The 16,498-nt window shown below is 41.4% G+C and overlaps 1 protein-coding gene across 1 annotated transcript in view; it reads left to right on the forward strand.

Moving 5' to 3' along the window:
- Window positions 1-16,498, forward strand: part of STX6 (syntaxin 6) — a gene marked incomplete at its 3' end in the record, with an annotated part of 38,486 nt that overhangs the window by 2,851 nt on the left and 19,137 nt on the right. The window contains exons 2-3 of the mRNA XM_084248871.1: window positions 13,585-13,766; window positions 16,045-16,133. Coding sequence (XP_084104997.1) covers window positions 13,585-13,766; window positions 16,045-16,133 — 271 coding nt within the window. The remainder of the gene's footprint in view (window positions 1-13,584; window positions 13,767-16,044; window positions 16,134-16,498) is intronic.

Consider the following 16,498-nt stretch of genomic DNA (forward strand, 5'->3'; position numbering starts at 1 on the left):
AGTTACCTGTGGCTTCCAGAATGTGTAGCATAGGACGAGCTTTTCTAGAACCGAAACAGGGGCCATTATCTAGTGGCTGCCTGTTGCCTACAGAATAAAGTCCACACATTTCATGACCTCCACGATCCAGCCTTCCTCTCCCTTCCGCTGCCTCTGCCCTCCCTTGGCTCCACAGGTGGTAATGCCAGGATGAGGGAAGGACCAGATTCCCTTGTTTCACATGTTCACGCTGCCTGATTCCCTGCACAGCTTGCAAGGTTCTGTGTAAGCATCTCCACTGTCTCCAGGAAGTGCTTCACTTGGCACCTGAAACACATTATTGCACCTCTTCCTCTGGCTTCTTTGCTGTCTTTCATTAGGAGATTATGAGCTCTGAGGGTTGGGACTGTTTGCTTTTCCTGTATTTCCAGCCCAGCACCTTGAACACATGGCATAAATGTTGAATGAATACTGTTCAGTGGTGGCAGTGGCGAAGGAGTGGTGTTTGGTGGCTGGGAACATCAACAGCCAAGGCCCTGAGATGGGCACTGTGTGTTTGGAAAGCATGAAGGAGAGTAGCCCATGTGGTGGAGGAGGTTTATTTGGGGAAGTAATAATAATAGAGACAGCTAACATTGAAAGACTGCAAGTCCTATGCCGGACAGTATGTGCTGAGTAAGCACTGTACATTAATACTCACTTTATAAGAACTGCTCTATAGGGCCTCCTCTGGAGGTGCAGGCAGTTGAGCGCCGTGCTGTGAAGCTGTCCGCAGCTCTGCAGCGCTGGTTCGATCCCTGACATTGGTGAGCATCCCACATAGCATGGCAGACCTCTCCTGTTGTGTCTGCTACTCCCCTCAGCACTGTATTTCGTCAGTCTGCCTGTTCTGTTTCCTGCTCTGTCTCTAATGAATCCTCTCATCCTCCCGTGAATCTGGCCTGTACTCTGGTTCTTGTGTAAATAAATAAATAAATAAATAAATAAATAAATAAATAAATAAATAAATAAATGCTACTCCCCTCAGCACTGTATTTCGTCAGTCTGCCTGTTCTGTTTCCTGCTCTGTCTCTGATGAATCCTCTCATCCTCCCGTGAATCTGGCCTGTACTCTGGTTCTTGTGTAAATAAATAAACAAATAAATAAATAAATCTTTAAAAAAAATAATAACTGCTCTATGATGTGGGTACCAGTCACGTTTTGGGGAGGAACTGAAGAAGGACAAAGGGGTAATCACTTGTTGAGGTTCATACAGCTACATAGGTGTATGTAGCTTCACATTTGAACAGTCTGTTTCCACTCAGACTGTTAGCGCGTTATATAGTACAGACAAAATAGGTTCAAGGAGAGTCTCATCTTGGGATTTTGGAGATGTAAAACCTGTAAATGATAAGAAATTAGGGTTTTAGGAATACTGATTTGGTATTGAAAGCATCTGTAGCACCAGGATGGCCCAGAGCAGGGTTTCTATGATCCGGCAGACAGGTAAAAGAGAGTCCTGGAGTCCTTGGTGGCTTTCTCAGACTTGATTGAGCTTTTACGTGTAGTGCTGCAACCAGGTACACGGCAGGCAGGGGTGCTGGGGGGCCAGGAGACCAGCAGGCCTCCAAGATCCCGGCAAGTCTTCACTCTGGGCTTCTCTGGCATTGTTTCTCCACTTCTCTCTCCTGCCTCTGCTTCTCCCTGCGAATATCTCTATACTCCTTGTCTTGGCCCACAGAAGTAAACAACATAACTTACAGCATTGTAACAAAATGCAGATGCCCCATCAGGTAGGGCCATCCCAATGGCAGGAGGGCAGAAAAGCCTGAAAACCATTGACCCTACAGCATCCTTGTGAAGAAAGACTGAAGAGGAGACCAGTTAGAAAGCTGTTTTAATTTAAACTTGTACTGATTGGTGCCTCAAAGCCACCAATGTTTGAGGTTCATTTTGTGAGGTCAGATGTTGTCAGTGTTTCGATCAGAGCAGAATCTCAGCACAGGACATCACAACTGCACAGCTGGGCTCTTAGGGCAGATGTGGCCCTACCTTGTCAGGCAGTGGTATTTACCCTCCAGAACTTGGTCCCAGAAGCTCTACTGCCTCACCTCTGGGCTGCCTCCGTCCTTTCACACGTGCTTAAGTTGCCTGTAGCCATGTCAGTGGATCCTCTTGTGTGTTCTCACTGGGTAGCTTGGTTAGTCCCATTGTGTCAGGTACTCCCTGTTTATCTGCGCTCAGCCCCCACCATGGTCACTCCATACTTTCTATTAATGAGCCCACACGCCCCACCTCTGGGGTAGCTGTCTTCCCCCTCTTTTCTTATCCTTGCCTGTCCCCACAGATGCCTCACCCATCCTCCTCTTAGCCTACTTCCCTCTTGTCTCCACATTCGCCTGCAGTCCCATGTCTAATTGTGCGTTGTGAGCATTCAGTGCCATCCCTTGGATGTCTCTGGAATCTTTTTCTTCCTCTGTAGTTTTGATTTCTCTACCCTAGTGTATGTCCTCTTTCCTACCTGGATTCCTGTAAGCAACTTCTTCAGCAAGCCTGCTGGCTGCCAGTCTCATCCCTGTAGGTGATGTGTCCACAGAGACAGGAGCAGATCATGGCTCTGCTAGAATCCTGCGTTCTAAAATATTTGGTGTCTGTTTTCTGTGCATTGGAGCTGAGGCTACAGCAGTGAACAAACAGCTTCCCTCTGATGGAGCTTATGTGCTTATGACAGACCAATAAATATGTGGTATGTCAGGTGGTAATAAGTTCGGCAAGAATAAAAAGGGGCAAAGGGAAAGGAAATGTAATTTTTCTTTTATGTAACTTTAGGATGCAGCAAGGTCTGGTGGAAAGAACTGAGCTTTGATAATCATGCTGAACCAAGTTTGGAAGCTTACTTTATCAATTATATGATGTAACTTTTGGCAACTTCATTATTCCTCTCTGAACTTGTTTCTTTATGCACAAAATTGCTTTAGCAATTTCCTCAGTTACAAGGATTAAATGAGTTAGTGCTTGTATGTTACCTGGCACAATTTTAGGCACATGTTAAGTGTTCAGCTAACACTGCTGTTTAAATGTCTGTTTATACCTCCATCCAAACAGAAAAAAGACCAAGTCTTACTGTTTTTTTGAGTGACATTTAAAGTAATGTTAAACTAATCAAAAACTAACTAAACACTTAGAAAATAAAGATATAAAAATTAAAATTTATTGAATGCCTCCGTGTTAAAATTTTGACATCTTTTGACACTTGTTTCTATTAAAAGTTTTGTGTAACTGTCTGTTAGTTATCATATATCAGGGCTGTGCAGACCTCCTACAGGGATTTTTCTTTTAATCCTTATGCAGTAGATATTGGTCTATCATTTTCCCTTTTTTTTTTTTTTTTTTTGTGGGACCCTCCCCGGTGGCCGGGGATCGAACTGGTGCTGCAGAGGCTGTGGGCAGCCTCGCAACCAGCGCTCAACCGCTGTGCCACCAGGGGAGGCCCCATCATTTTCATTTCTTTAAAGGTTTATTTATTTATATATACAAGAACTGGGGTGTAGGCCAGAGGTGGGGGGGAATGATGAGAGGATCACCAGAGACAGAGTAGGGAGCAGAACAGGCAGATCTGCTGAAATACAACACTGAGGGGAACAGCAGGCAAAACAGGAGAGGTCTGCTGCGCCATGTGGCCCCTGGCTGGGGATCGAACTCATGCTGCAGTGGCTGGCACTATAGCTTGATAGTGCTGAGACTTAACCCCTTATGCCACTAGGGAAGCCCTGCCATTATTTTTGTTTTATAAATAAGAAAAATGAAACTTTGAGTTAAAAAAAAACCTTCAGGTTTATTAGCTTGTAAGTAGAAAGGCCAGGTTATGTGTGTGTCTGTGTAATACATATATATGTAGTAATAATCATTTTAAAAACTGGGAGCATAGTTCCTTATATCCTTAAAATGTCTTCATTATTTAGGGCTTTTAGCAGCTTCATCTTGTTCTGTCATATAAATGTAATATAACTTATCACCTGGGATGACAATTGTGATGTTCCTAATTTTTCACTATTGCAATTAATACTGTGACAAGCCTGCTTGTCTCAAGCCTGTGCTGCTGCTTCCATGGCCTGTATTCCTGTAGCAGAATTGCTGATTCAGAGGCATGCACATTTTCAGAGTTACTGATGGATATTACCAAATTGCTTCCAGAAAACAAATCTTTTTCCACTCTACTTCCTCCCACCCCAAGTGTTTGAGGGGTCCGTTTCTCTCTATCTCTTGCTAGTACTGAGATTCTTGATTTAAAACATCTTTACTAATTTGCTAAATGAAAAGTGCCATATTTGAATCGTGTTTTAATCTTTATGTTCCGCCATCCTTCTTTGATGCATGAACCCGTTTAGAGTTTTTGTTCTGTAGTTTTTTCTTTCTGTTGTTACCAGCTTTTAGAATTTGCAACTTGTGGTAGAAGAGACCACAAGAAAAGCATAAAATTGAGCATGTTGGAATATGAGAGTATATTGATACTAAGTGAGCCTCTCCTGTAGCACTCTCCTGAGTGTTCCCTCTCTTTAATATTTTGCTGGTTTGGACTTTGTATGCCTGAACAAGCATAGTTTTATTATATGCAGGTTCTTGACTGAGGATCAGGGTTGAAATAATGCCTTAAATAAGCAGATGAGCAAGATGGTATTGCTATGTGACATTTTTCTGTAACCATCTCCAGCCTTTTAAACACTAGATGATGAGCTCTTTGAAAGCAAGCGTCATGCATCTTTTAAAAGATTTATTTACTTATGCATACAAGAGCTGGGGTACAGGCCAGCGATGCTGGGGGAGTGAGAGGATTCACCAGAGACAGAGTAGGGAGCAGAACAGGCAGATCTACTAAAATACACTGCCGAGGGTTGCAGTGGGAGAGACAGGAGAGGTCTGCTGCGCCATGTGGGTCACCTTCCTGGCCGGGAAACCAACTCATGCTGCCGTAGCTGCGGACAGCTTCCTAGTGCTGTACTTAACCCCTTGCACCACCAGGGAGGCCCCAAGCATCATGTATTTTGTTCACAATGTTCAGAAAATTCCGTTATCGGTGTAGTCAGTGTGAAAAAAATTAATCCTATTTTGCAGAGTGATTTTAGCCCAGTATAATGGAATGTAAGTCAAATCTCATTGTCTACTTTTTAAAAATCAGTGTCAGATGTTCATTGTAAAAATAACTTTGTTAACATTTGTTATTAATTTATTGAATTTATTTCTTGAAAATGCCTGGCTTTTATTTCTTGAAAATATCTGGCTTCTGAAATTATGGTCTAGTTTGGAGTACACCATACAGATATGTGTAAGAGTAGGTGAAAGACATTGCACTTTGTGTAAGATTTTGTGATAGAATTGGCATGTTCTGCAGATTGAAAAAAGGAAAGACCCACAGTGGGAATGCTGGTCAAGGACACCCAAGTGAAGCAAGTAGTCTCTCAATCTAGGCCTTAAAGGAAACGTCTGCTATTTATTTACAGAGGTGTTGGGACTTTCCCTGACTGGGGAAGAAACAAACAGAAATCTAGAGCCAGGAATGAGGAAAGGGAGAATGGGAAGACCTGCCAACTGAAACAGAGTTTGTTTTATTAAGAAATCAGCTTAGATATTAAAGTTGACCAGTTTGGGGCCTCCCTGGTGGCGCAAGGGGTTAAGCATAGCACTGTGAAGCTATCTGCAGCCTCTACAGCACTAGTTCAATCCCCACCCTGGGAGGTGACCCACATGGCTAGCAGACCTCTCCTGTCTTGCCCGCTGCTTCCCTCAGCAGTGGATTTCTGTCAGTCTCCCTGTTCTGTTCCCCACTCTGTCTCTGGTGAATCCTCTTACCCTCTGCACCTCTGGCCTGTCCCCCAGTTCTTGTATGCATAAATAAATAAATCTTTTAAAAAAGGAATTTGACCAGTTTGGGGGGAGGGGAAAGCAAGGAAGGTGTGGAATACCCAGCTTATTTATTTATTTATTTATAAAGATTAATTTATGCATTCAAGAACTGGGGTACAGGCCAGAGGTGTGAGGGGTGAGAGATAGAGTGGAAAACAGAACAAGCAGATTGACCAAAATACACTGCTAAGAGGAGCAGCAGGCAAGACAGGAGAGGTCTGCTGCGCCATGTGGGTCACCTCCGGGGATAGAACTAGAGCTGCAGTGGCTGCTGATAGCTTCATAGTGCTGTGTCTTAACCCTTTGTGCCACCAGGGAGGGCCCAGCTAATGAATTTAAATTTGATCTCTTACCTTTTGTCAATTCCTAATCACCAGGCAGGTTTGACTACAGTTACTATTCACTTGCCTACGTTCAGACAACTTTGAGGGACTCAAACCAAGTCTTCTGATTTCACAAAGAAAACAGATTTGTCTAAAGGCTTAGCAAAGGTGAGATTGAAGAGGTTTTGGTTGTGAAAGGAGCACATTCTGCATCAGAAGAACTCGAGCAAGCAGCCCAGATATCTGAGCCCCAGTTCTTTTATTTAATGATTGCAGATTAGGCATGTTGAAAATGCCTTCCAGATCTAAAATCCAGTGATTGGGCTTCAGCAGAGGTTGTGCAAGGTGAGAAGAGGAAGAGTCCAAGATGACGCTTGTCTAGACAAGTTTCAAATCTTAAAAAAGAGTGGCACTGTTGACTCAATGGGGAAGTTCCAGAAGGAAGTAGATTTTGTTTTGTTTACCTTTTTGTTTGTACTTGCATTTTCTGGAGGGAGAGTGTTTTGAATGTAGTTTTAGACATCTGGATTGATCCCGGTGGCAGATAAGAACATAGGAATCAATCCTGGGTGAGTAGTTAGGATTTGAAGTGTGAATGTTGATGAGCAGGTAAAAGATGTAGAAAGAGAGCCAAGAAATATTGGGACCAAGTGGAGGAAGAGGAAAGAGAAATAGGTAGAAAACTAGAAAGCAGAGTTCCAAAAGCAAAGGGAGTGAGAGTTTCAAGAAAATAGAGTGATTGGCTCTCACGTCAAGTACACTAAAAATGACACATTCACATCACTCGTGACTCTGACCCACAGTGTCATCATTGGCAATGGTGCTGGCCCAAGGGAGCTGTGGAAACAGTGATAGTTCGAGATAAAACATTGCACATAACGATCGGAAACAACTAAGATGCCTTTTTTCCATAAGAGTAATTGCTAAAGATATCACTCTGAAGTTGAATTTAGAAATGTTGGTAAGGTCAAGTAACGAGGGTGGGAGGTGTTTTTTCCCCTTATGTACTAAAGATGTGAGTGTGGAAGTCAAGCAGTAAAATGAACTGCCTTGCCTTGCCCCAGGGAGCCGTAGTGGGACAGGGTCTGTAGTCGGGGACCGGCGAGCATGTGGTTGCAGAGGCTTGCACAACCTGGGCTTTTCACGTTTCATCACAAGAGTGGGAACTGTCTGCCTTTACAGGCCAATGAGGCTATTGATGCAACGTGTCCTCAGTGAAGAGACGTGCAGAATGGGTACTTGCCCTGGGTGCAGTTGTTTTGGCAGATTGTATTTTTCCAAAGAGGACTGCCCCATTTTGTATCCTGTACATTTGCTTATCTGAAATCGTGAAACTGATGTCCTTCTCTCAAACTGTAGTCCTTGTTCCTTTCTCTTGAACCTGGGCGGACCTGTGTAACCACCTCGACCCACAGAAGGAGGCGAAAATGACACCACTTGGGTCCTGAGCCAAATGTCACAGAACCAGTACAGCTTCCACCTGCATCTTTCCGTCTGGGGACACAAGCCTCGGGTGCCCTGAGCTACTATTTGTGAAGTTCAGCTCTGCTGAAGCCACTGTGCTGAGGGATCAGATGGAGAGACTGTAGAGATGGGATACCTGCAGAGGTGTCCCCAAGGACACCTTTTCTGAAGTCCCAGAGATTGTGGAGCAGTGGACAAGCCATCCTTTCATGGCCAACATGAATTCCTGACCCACAGGCTCTGTGAACATAAGAAATGATTGTTTTACACTCGAAGCTTTGTTTTACACTCGAAGCTGTTAGACAACCACAGTAACTCAAGCAGATGCCAATTCAGAATCTATCAGCATGGTCGAAAAAGAAAGGAGTAATAAAAAAGATGATGAAGGTTGCAGCTATAATTATCTTGCGATCTGTTGGGGTGACTAGATAATATCAGATACGAACTCCCGGTAGCTGAGATAGTCCTTCTGCCCATTTTACTGAGATAAGAAAACTTGATGATTTTATGAGCATGTGGATGTTTTGCCTGTGGCTTTGAAGATCGTTTGGGATGGTGAGCACTTGGTGGAATAGACTAGAAAATCATATGGGGAAAAGCTCAACTAGCAATAACAAGAAGTTAGCAGTGACGAGAACTAGATTAGAACTAATCTAGAACCAAACTAAATTAGCCTTGCCATGGGAATGGAGTTAGTTGTGCCATTAGTCTTTACAGGGAATGGAAGAATCTGACTTTGAAAGCTTGAGTGATCTAATTTTGCCCGAAAGATACATTCTTCAAAGATGTAAACTGTGTTTTTATCTTTGAAGGTTGTTTACTTGGAAAGCAGCTGTGCATTCCACATAATTCCGTGGGCACTGGTGTGGGTTGCTGGGTGGGACTTTCAGTTTGGTGTTCATTGGGAATTCAGTCCATGAGGAGATGACAGCGCCCTTGATTTTGATGGGCCATTCGGTGGACAGTGAGGGGAAAGGTCTTATCCTCGTATTTCTAGTGTTGTGACTCATGAAATGTGTGAGGCAAAATGAACTTTGCAACAGATGTGGGAATAGGAAATCTGCATGACTAGTGGAGATATGTTCCATCTCTCTCCTTGAAGGAATGAAAAGGGTTCTCTGGATCAGGAGCTAAAGCTCTAACTCATTGGAAAGTAATTAGCAAGTTTTCAATGAACTAGTGCCAGATATGGTTCCCAAAGCCGACGGTGAGCAGATTGTTGTTTATCAAGAACTTTGCTAAACTGCAGAGCTCCACAAGTGGAAGGAGGAATACCTAGCCCTCATGGAAAGTTCTGGGTGTCAGACTTTAATCATTCCGATTAATCGACTCTATTGGAAAAAAGCAACATCTTGTGATTTTGACCTTTCTGGAAATCCAGGCAGTCGTGGTGGTCTAGGGCTTGCTGTGCCTGTGGAGTCAGCAGCTGCAGCTGCTTCCTTTGGGTAGCACCTCAATTGGGATAAGTGGGCTGCAGGCACTGCAGGGCCCACGTGTGTGGGCAGCGCTCACCAGTCGGTGCCTACAGAAACCGCTCCCTTGCCTTCCCTGAGAAAGCAGTGTGAAGAAAGCTAGATTGGCTTTTCTCTTCCTCATACTAAAAACCCTGACAAATCTCAACCAGATGACATAATTATATACCCCTCTGTTCTGTGAATTGATTTACTTGAAATGCCAAGTGATTCTAAATATTTAGGTCCAGATTTTTACAAATAGCTCTGAATTGAGTGGGTTGTTGCACACATTAAGAGGTGTGTCCTGATGGTTCTTGAAACTATTCAAAATTCAGTAATTCTTAGGAAATTCTGGTTACCTTAAAAATAGGACTTGTGACACACATTGTTTTCTCTCCAATCATGCCTTCTTTTTCTTATTAACGCTATGCTGAAATTATATTGGAATGAGAAACTTTGGCAAGGTTTTAAACTTCAACAGACTGCTTTAACTGCTAAGATAGAATTGTTCGATAAACTGCAAGATTGGACTTTTCCTTCAAGATCTGAACAAGTGTGGTCAGTTTTCTCCTTCGTGGTCTTTTGAAACATTTGTCCTAAAAATTGTAAAATGATAACTATTTTGTCTTCTGAATGACTAAATGTGCTACTTAATGACTAAAGATGAAGCCTCTTAAAAGCAAAAGATTGTGAGTGGAACAAGCCAAGTCTCGGGCCAGAACCTGTGGGGTGCTGAATGTTGTCCTGGGATTGCTTTGTTAGCATTTTTCTAATTCCTGCCATTTCTTTCATTTGTCCTTCAGGATATGCTTAAGTTCTTGCAGGCTTAAGGATTCCTTCATTTCAGTCCACACTGCTGGAATCAAATCCACCTTTGTACCCTATTCTCCCTCAAATTTGGGAATCAAAGTCTTAAAAAGACTTATGGCTCCAAAAGTGTCACTAGCGAATCCCAAGGGGTTCTCAACATTCTTTCACAGATGAGTCCCACAGTTTATAATACTTTTCATAGTAATACTCAGATGTTACTTGATATCTTTGTGTGCTGGCTTTTTCACCAGTGGTGTGGAAGGGTGGTGGTCGGGCCTTCCTGGTGGCATAGGGGTTAAAGTCTCAGCGCTATCAAGCTATTGCCAGCCACTTTAGCATGAGTTCGATCCCCAGCCAGGGAGCTAACCCACATGGCACAGCAGACCTCTCCTGTCTCTCCCACTGCTCCCCTCAACAGTGTGTTTCAGTAGGTCTGCCTGTTCTGCTCCCCACTCTGTTTCTGGTGAATCCTCTCACCCCCTGCACTTCTGGCCTATACCCCACTTCTTGTATTCATAAATAAATAAAAATAAATCTTAAAAAAAAAAAAAAAAGAAACAGCTGAGCTGTTTTCCGAACTGTTTTCCATGCCTTTTTGCATTCCAAGCAGGGATGCGTAAGAGTTCCAGTTACTCCATCATCTGGTCAGCGCTTGCATTGTCAGGTTTTTTTTTTTTTTCTTTTTCTTAAAACCATTCTGAGAATGCAGTGGTATCTCACTGTGAATTTAAATTGCATTTTCCTAATGGCTGATGATACTGAGTATCTTTTCCAGTCCTCAGATGTCACCTGTATGTATGTCTTTTTGGTGAAGTCACCCTTCAAGTCCTTTGCCCACCTTTTAATTGGGTTTGTTTTCTTGTTAATTTTTATCTGTCTTACACACAAGTCATTGATGATATGTAGTTTGAACTGTTTTCTCACTGCCTTTTAATTACACATTTTAATATCACATGCTGTATTGTGAAATAAGAAGGTTAGTCTCTAAGACAAGCACTTCTGTGATTGAGTTGCAGACTAAAATAACTTGTTTTTTCCTCTACACAAAATTTCATTTTTACTTGAATGACTGATTATTGAGACTTGCATATGTTCTCAGATCTCAAAATTATCTAAAAAATACTTGAGATATTTTTTCAAAATGAGTGAGGTGAGCCTGTCACTTCATGGGAAACAGCTGACAGTATCTTTGCAGATGATAAAATGAGAGCCTTTTTTCAAACCAGAAATTTGGAAAGCTTTCAACGATCATTTTACTTACTTTTTTTTTTTGCTGAGATTACTAATATCACTATGTGATTTTGGCTATTATATAGTCAAATGAGTCAGTTTTTGAGACTCATTAAACTCATACTTTCTAAATGATCAATACATGATGTTGTAAAGTGATATGCGGGTAAAAGATCCATTCAGAATACAAAATAGAGCAATAGGTTGAAATGTAGGAGAGTTTAAAGGTTTCTACATTGCAGCTGACAAGCTGCCACTTTCCAGTTTTAGTATAGTGTCAAAAAAGAATATCCACAATTATCTGAAAAGACTGTTCAAATACTGACTTTTACAACTGTCAGTATGAGATTGGATTTTTATCATATACTTGAACCAAAACATGCCCATAAACTAGATATAGAGGCAGATATAAAATTGAGCTGTTTCCTATTTACCCACATCTTAGAGATTTGCAGATCTGTTAAGTCTCTTTTCATTAATTCTTTTTCATTTTAGAAATTGTTTTACAAACACATAGTAAGTTTATTGTAATTTTTAAATTAATGGATAGGTATTTTTTAAATGTTTGTTTGAATTTGTAATATGGTAAATGGCAATAGATATAGCTCGCTTAGTCTAGGTCCTTTGGTGTCTGTAATGCTGAAGAGTGCAAAAAAGCTTGAGGTCAAAAAAGTTTGTAACCTCAGAGAATTTTATTCCTACATCCTACCTGTGTCTGGTGGTGGAGAAAGTGTCATGCCCTAGTCTGAGGCTTCTTAGGTGAGACTTCTAATTCCCAAGAAGGAATTCATATTTACTGTACATAATTGATCAATTTTATATTCTTAAAATGGGGCATCATTATAGATATCTCTTCAACTGTCTTCTATTATCATAGATGACATTTGACCAAGTTCCTCGTTTTATGAGAAGTGTACTTCTTTCACTGCCAAATCCTCCAGAAATCTCCAAAGAGCAAAGATAGTGGATTTACAACCCTCTCACTTATTCCCCTTGTTTTCATGACTAGAGTTTTCTTGTTAACACTGAAAAGACTAGCTGCTGACAGAAGGAGAACAATGAGAGGACTTACCTTACTCATCAGTGGGGTATGAGCAACTCTGGTAGTTTCATGTAGCTTAATGATTTATTCATTCTGGGCCCAATAACTATGTTTTCTATTTAACACTAATCTTTTAGGCTGACATATTATAAGTCACCTTCTTACATTTTCCTAGTGCTTTCTCTTCTGGTATTTGCAGTGTCAGAGGGAATAGGTTGCATGCAATTTGTATCTTAAAGCCACAGACAACAATCACCTGATTAGACATCCAAAAGAATTGGTTATAAGTAATCATGGAAGGTTCAAAACAGATCTCTTAGATTAGGAGCATAAAGTTTATATTGGTTGTAAATAAGATTCCATATGATTATAAAATGATTTCTTTTTTGATCTTTATTTGTAATGGTGTTAGATTATAACACTTAAATTGTGTATATTGGCATAGTGGAGGTGGAGAGAGGGGGTTTTTAAAACCTAAATCAAAGCACTCAATGGCCTGGCCTTACTCTCTAAACAAGAACACACTAATCTTATATATAGCATTGCTTAAATCCAGGAAAGTAGATACAATTAAAGCTAATAATATTTGGAAATCAAATGAGGTTTTTTTTTAATGTCTCAGATTAAAATACTTAACCTCTAAAAGACTAGCTATGTAGGACGATCTTCCTGGTGGCGCAGCAGTTAAAGGCAGAGCTATCAAGTTATCACCAGCCATTGCAGCATGAGTTTGATTCCCCAGCCAGGGAGCTACACACATGGCACAGCAGACCTCTCCTGTCTCACCTGCTGCTCCCTTCAGCAGTGTATTTCAGTAGATCTGACTGTTCTGTTCCCCACTCTGTCTGGTGAATCCTCTCACCCCCCCCCCACCTCTGGCTTACACTCCAGTTCTTGTATGCATAAATAAATAAATCTTAATAAAAAAGACTAGCTATGTATAAGTAACTCTTCCTCCCCATTTTTTGTACTCCAGCCCAAGAAAAGAGAAGCAGCTTTAGTACTTTTCCATCTTGGTATAAATTACTGTTGCACCAAATAGAAGCATATGGAGATGTAAATGGCCCTTTGGTTAATCGGTAGGATTGCTGCTTACACTACTTTCATATATAGGCTATATGGAGAAAAATTAAATTTTGCCCTTTTCAAACAAACTTGATTTTATAACTGCTTAAATAACGGCAGATTTTTCCTGAACATCAATGAGAACATAATGCTCAGACTTTTTGAAGTTTTGGACTTTGACATTTGTCCTTGTAGAGCCTTCTATAAAAACTTAAAAGTACTTTTGGGAGTGGTAATCGCTGAGAATGGTGTGATGGTGAATGTTGACTTCTAGGTCCTGCAGTAACTTGTTCACGGAATATGATGTCTGATTTCTCCCCTTCCCCTTGACTTCAGAGAGGTACAGAAAGCAGTCAACACTGCCCAGGGACTGTTCCAGAGATGGACAGAGCTCCTCCAGGATCCTTCCACAGCAACAAGGGAAGAAATCGACTGGACCACCAACGAGCTGAGAAACAACCTCCGAAGCATAGAGTGGGATCTTGAGGACCTTGACGAAACCATCAATATCCTTTTCTGTGGTGTTTGTACTACTTGGGGGTACACAGACAGACAGACAAGTTTTTATCCAGGTGACACAGCTACATCAAACAATAATTGATTGATACTGTTCTTCTTTGTACCATGACACATTTAAAATAATTCCCAGCAAGCTAAAGTAACCAAACTCTTCTGTGGTGCCTGACAGATCCAGCCATGTAGCACAGTGGTTATGAACTCAGGCTCTGAGTTGGACTGCCAGGGTTCAAGTCTTGGCTGTCCTAGAGACTGTGACTTTGGGCACATGACTCTGCTTCAGTTTTCTCCCTAGTTGGAATTTAGGATAACAGCACTACCTACTTAGTAGGATTATGGGAAGTTAAACAGGTAAACAATTTAAAATAGTGCCTAAGACATAGTAAGCTTTTGTAGAAGTGCCACAGATATTATTGCATAAGAGGTATAGATAGGCCAGTGTTATACACTATTCATTAGCGATCAAAAGAAGATCCAATAATAGGCTGTTTTTTTCTGAAGTAATGTTACAATGCCAATGTGCATTGAAAAGCAGCTTGTATCCTGCAACTCCAGATCTTTATGCTAAGTCTTGCTATTTGCCAACCCACTGATTCGACCGATGAGCCAGAGAACTGTAAGAGCTGAATTATATGGCCTTTTGTGAACTGGAAATCCCATTTAACCAAAACTAGATGGAAGATAGGCCAGTTCCAGGTTCCGAGTTCTGTTTTTTTTTGTTCTAAATATGATAAAACATCAAGGAAACCAGCTTTTGTCAGGCTCACTCCTTAGTCAGCACAGGTTCTCAAGCAGTTGATGTGTGGATAATTTCTACTAATCATAATGTCCTGGTGACCTTTTAAATAATTAAAAGTCAAGTATGTTTTCTAAAGTTAGTGGGACAAAATATGTGAGGGGTGGGGTCAAAAGCATACTTACAGGAAGCTACTTTTTCTCTTGAGATAAGAGAGGAGAGAATGGAGAGAAATTGTAAGATAAAGAGGACAAGAATTGTTAATGGCTTTTCTTCATTCATTCAGCAAATATTTATTGAGTGCTATGTAGTGGACATTTTATTAATTACTGAGAGTAGATTGATAAGCAAAACAGAGTACCAACCCTGATGGAATTTATGGCAGAGGTGGGGAGTAATAGAGGAAAACAGGGGAAGGGAAACGGGGAGGGAGACAGACATTAATCAAATAATAACACAAATACGTGCTTACGGACTAAGAGATAAAAGTACAGAGAACCTAGTGAGTGAGTGTCTGGTGACAGGACCAGGATGGGGTCATCAGGGAAGCTTCCCTGCAGAAGCCTTCATTTCTTAAGAAGCAGAGTTAGCTTTGTGGCATCAGTGGAAGTGGTTTGTTGTGGCAAATGAAAAAGGCTTGGTGGAGGGGCCTCCCCTGTGGCACAGCAGGTTAAGCACAGCGCTGTGAACCTGTCCGCAGCCTCTGCAATGTGGGTTCGATTCCCAGCTGGCCAGGGAGATACCCACAAGGGGCAGCAGACCTCTCCTGTCTCTCCCGCTGCTCCCCTCAGCAGTGTATTTCTGTCCGTCTGCCTGTTCTGCTGCCACCTCTGTCTCTGGTGAATCTTCTCACCCTCCTGTGCCTCTGGCCTGTCCCCCAGTTCTTGTATAAAAATAAATAAATCTTTAAAAAAAAGAAAAAGAAAATGTCTGTCTCCCTCCCCATTTCCCTTCCCCTGTTTTCCTCTATTACTCCCCACCTCTGCCATAAATTCCATCAGGGTTGGTACTCTGTTTTGCTTATCAATCTACTTTCAGTAATTAATAAAATGTCCACTACATAGCACTCAATAAATATTTGCTGAATGAATGAAGAAAAGCCATTAACAATTCTTGTCCTCTTTATCTTACAATTTCTCTCCATTCTCTCCTCTCTTATCTCAAGAGAAAAAGTAGCTTCCTGTAAGTATGCTTGGGGACAGTGACCTAGAGATGAAAAGGAAGAGATACTAAGTGCCAACAGGCATGTGAAACAGCCCCACACAGCCTTGGCCATAGTTCAGTAGCTGTCTGATAGCCAGATAGAGCTGTTCGTAATGTAACCTGGCAGGTCTCCTCTTTGGGTCATAAGGATCCTCATGTAACTGCAGCAGAGAAAGTTCGAGAATCATTAATTGTCAAGTTGACCGTGTTTTCAGAAAGCTTGGGCAACATTTTCTTGGTTGCCTACCAGACTGGTTTAGCACAATGTAGGTTGTTAGGCTGGTGATGATAGGCTGGTAATGATGTGGTTACTTTACCTTGACTTTTTGACCCACGCATAGTTGAAGCAAATCCTAGAAAATTCAACCTTGATGCAACCGAGCTCGGTATAAGAAAAGCCTTCATCACCAGTACTCGGCAAGTTGTCAGGGTAAGGAACATGATTTTTATTGTGTTATTTCGTAAAAATAGCCAAGTTTCTTAGAATTCTTTGCTTCATTGTAAACTAATATGTCAACTCTCAGGTCACTTTTTAGTATGAATTAAATGCCAGTTTTCCATATATAATTTCTCTGATTAAAAAAATAGAAATCTGTTTTTAGTATTGTTAAAGCAAATATGAGACTATGAACTTTGGGCAGTTACTTTAATGATATTGTCCTATTTATCCATACTACTTTTTCCTTCAAACCAGTTGACTTTTTTCTCCCTTATTTCTTTGTACACTGTGTTTCTGGACAAAAGGGAAACTTAACTGTTACAGAAACCGTTTGGTTTCCTGATTGATCGGTAATC

The sequence above is a fragment of the Talpa europaea genome, assembly GCF_964194135.1.
Source record: "Talpa europaea genome assembly, chromosome: 12".
Taxonomy (NCBI): domain Eukaryota; kingdom Metazoa; phylum Chordata; class Mammalia; order Eulipotyphla; family Talpidae; genus Talpa; species Talpa europaea.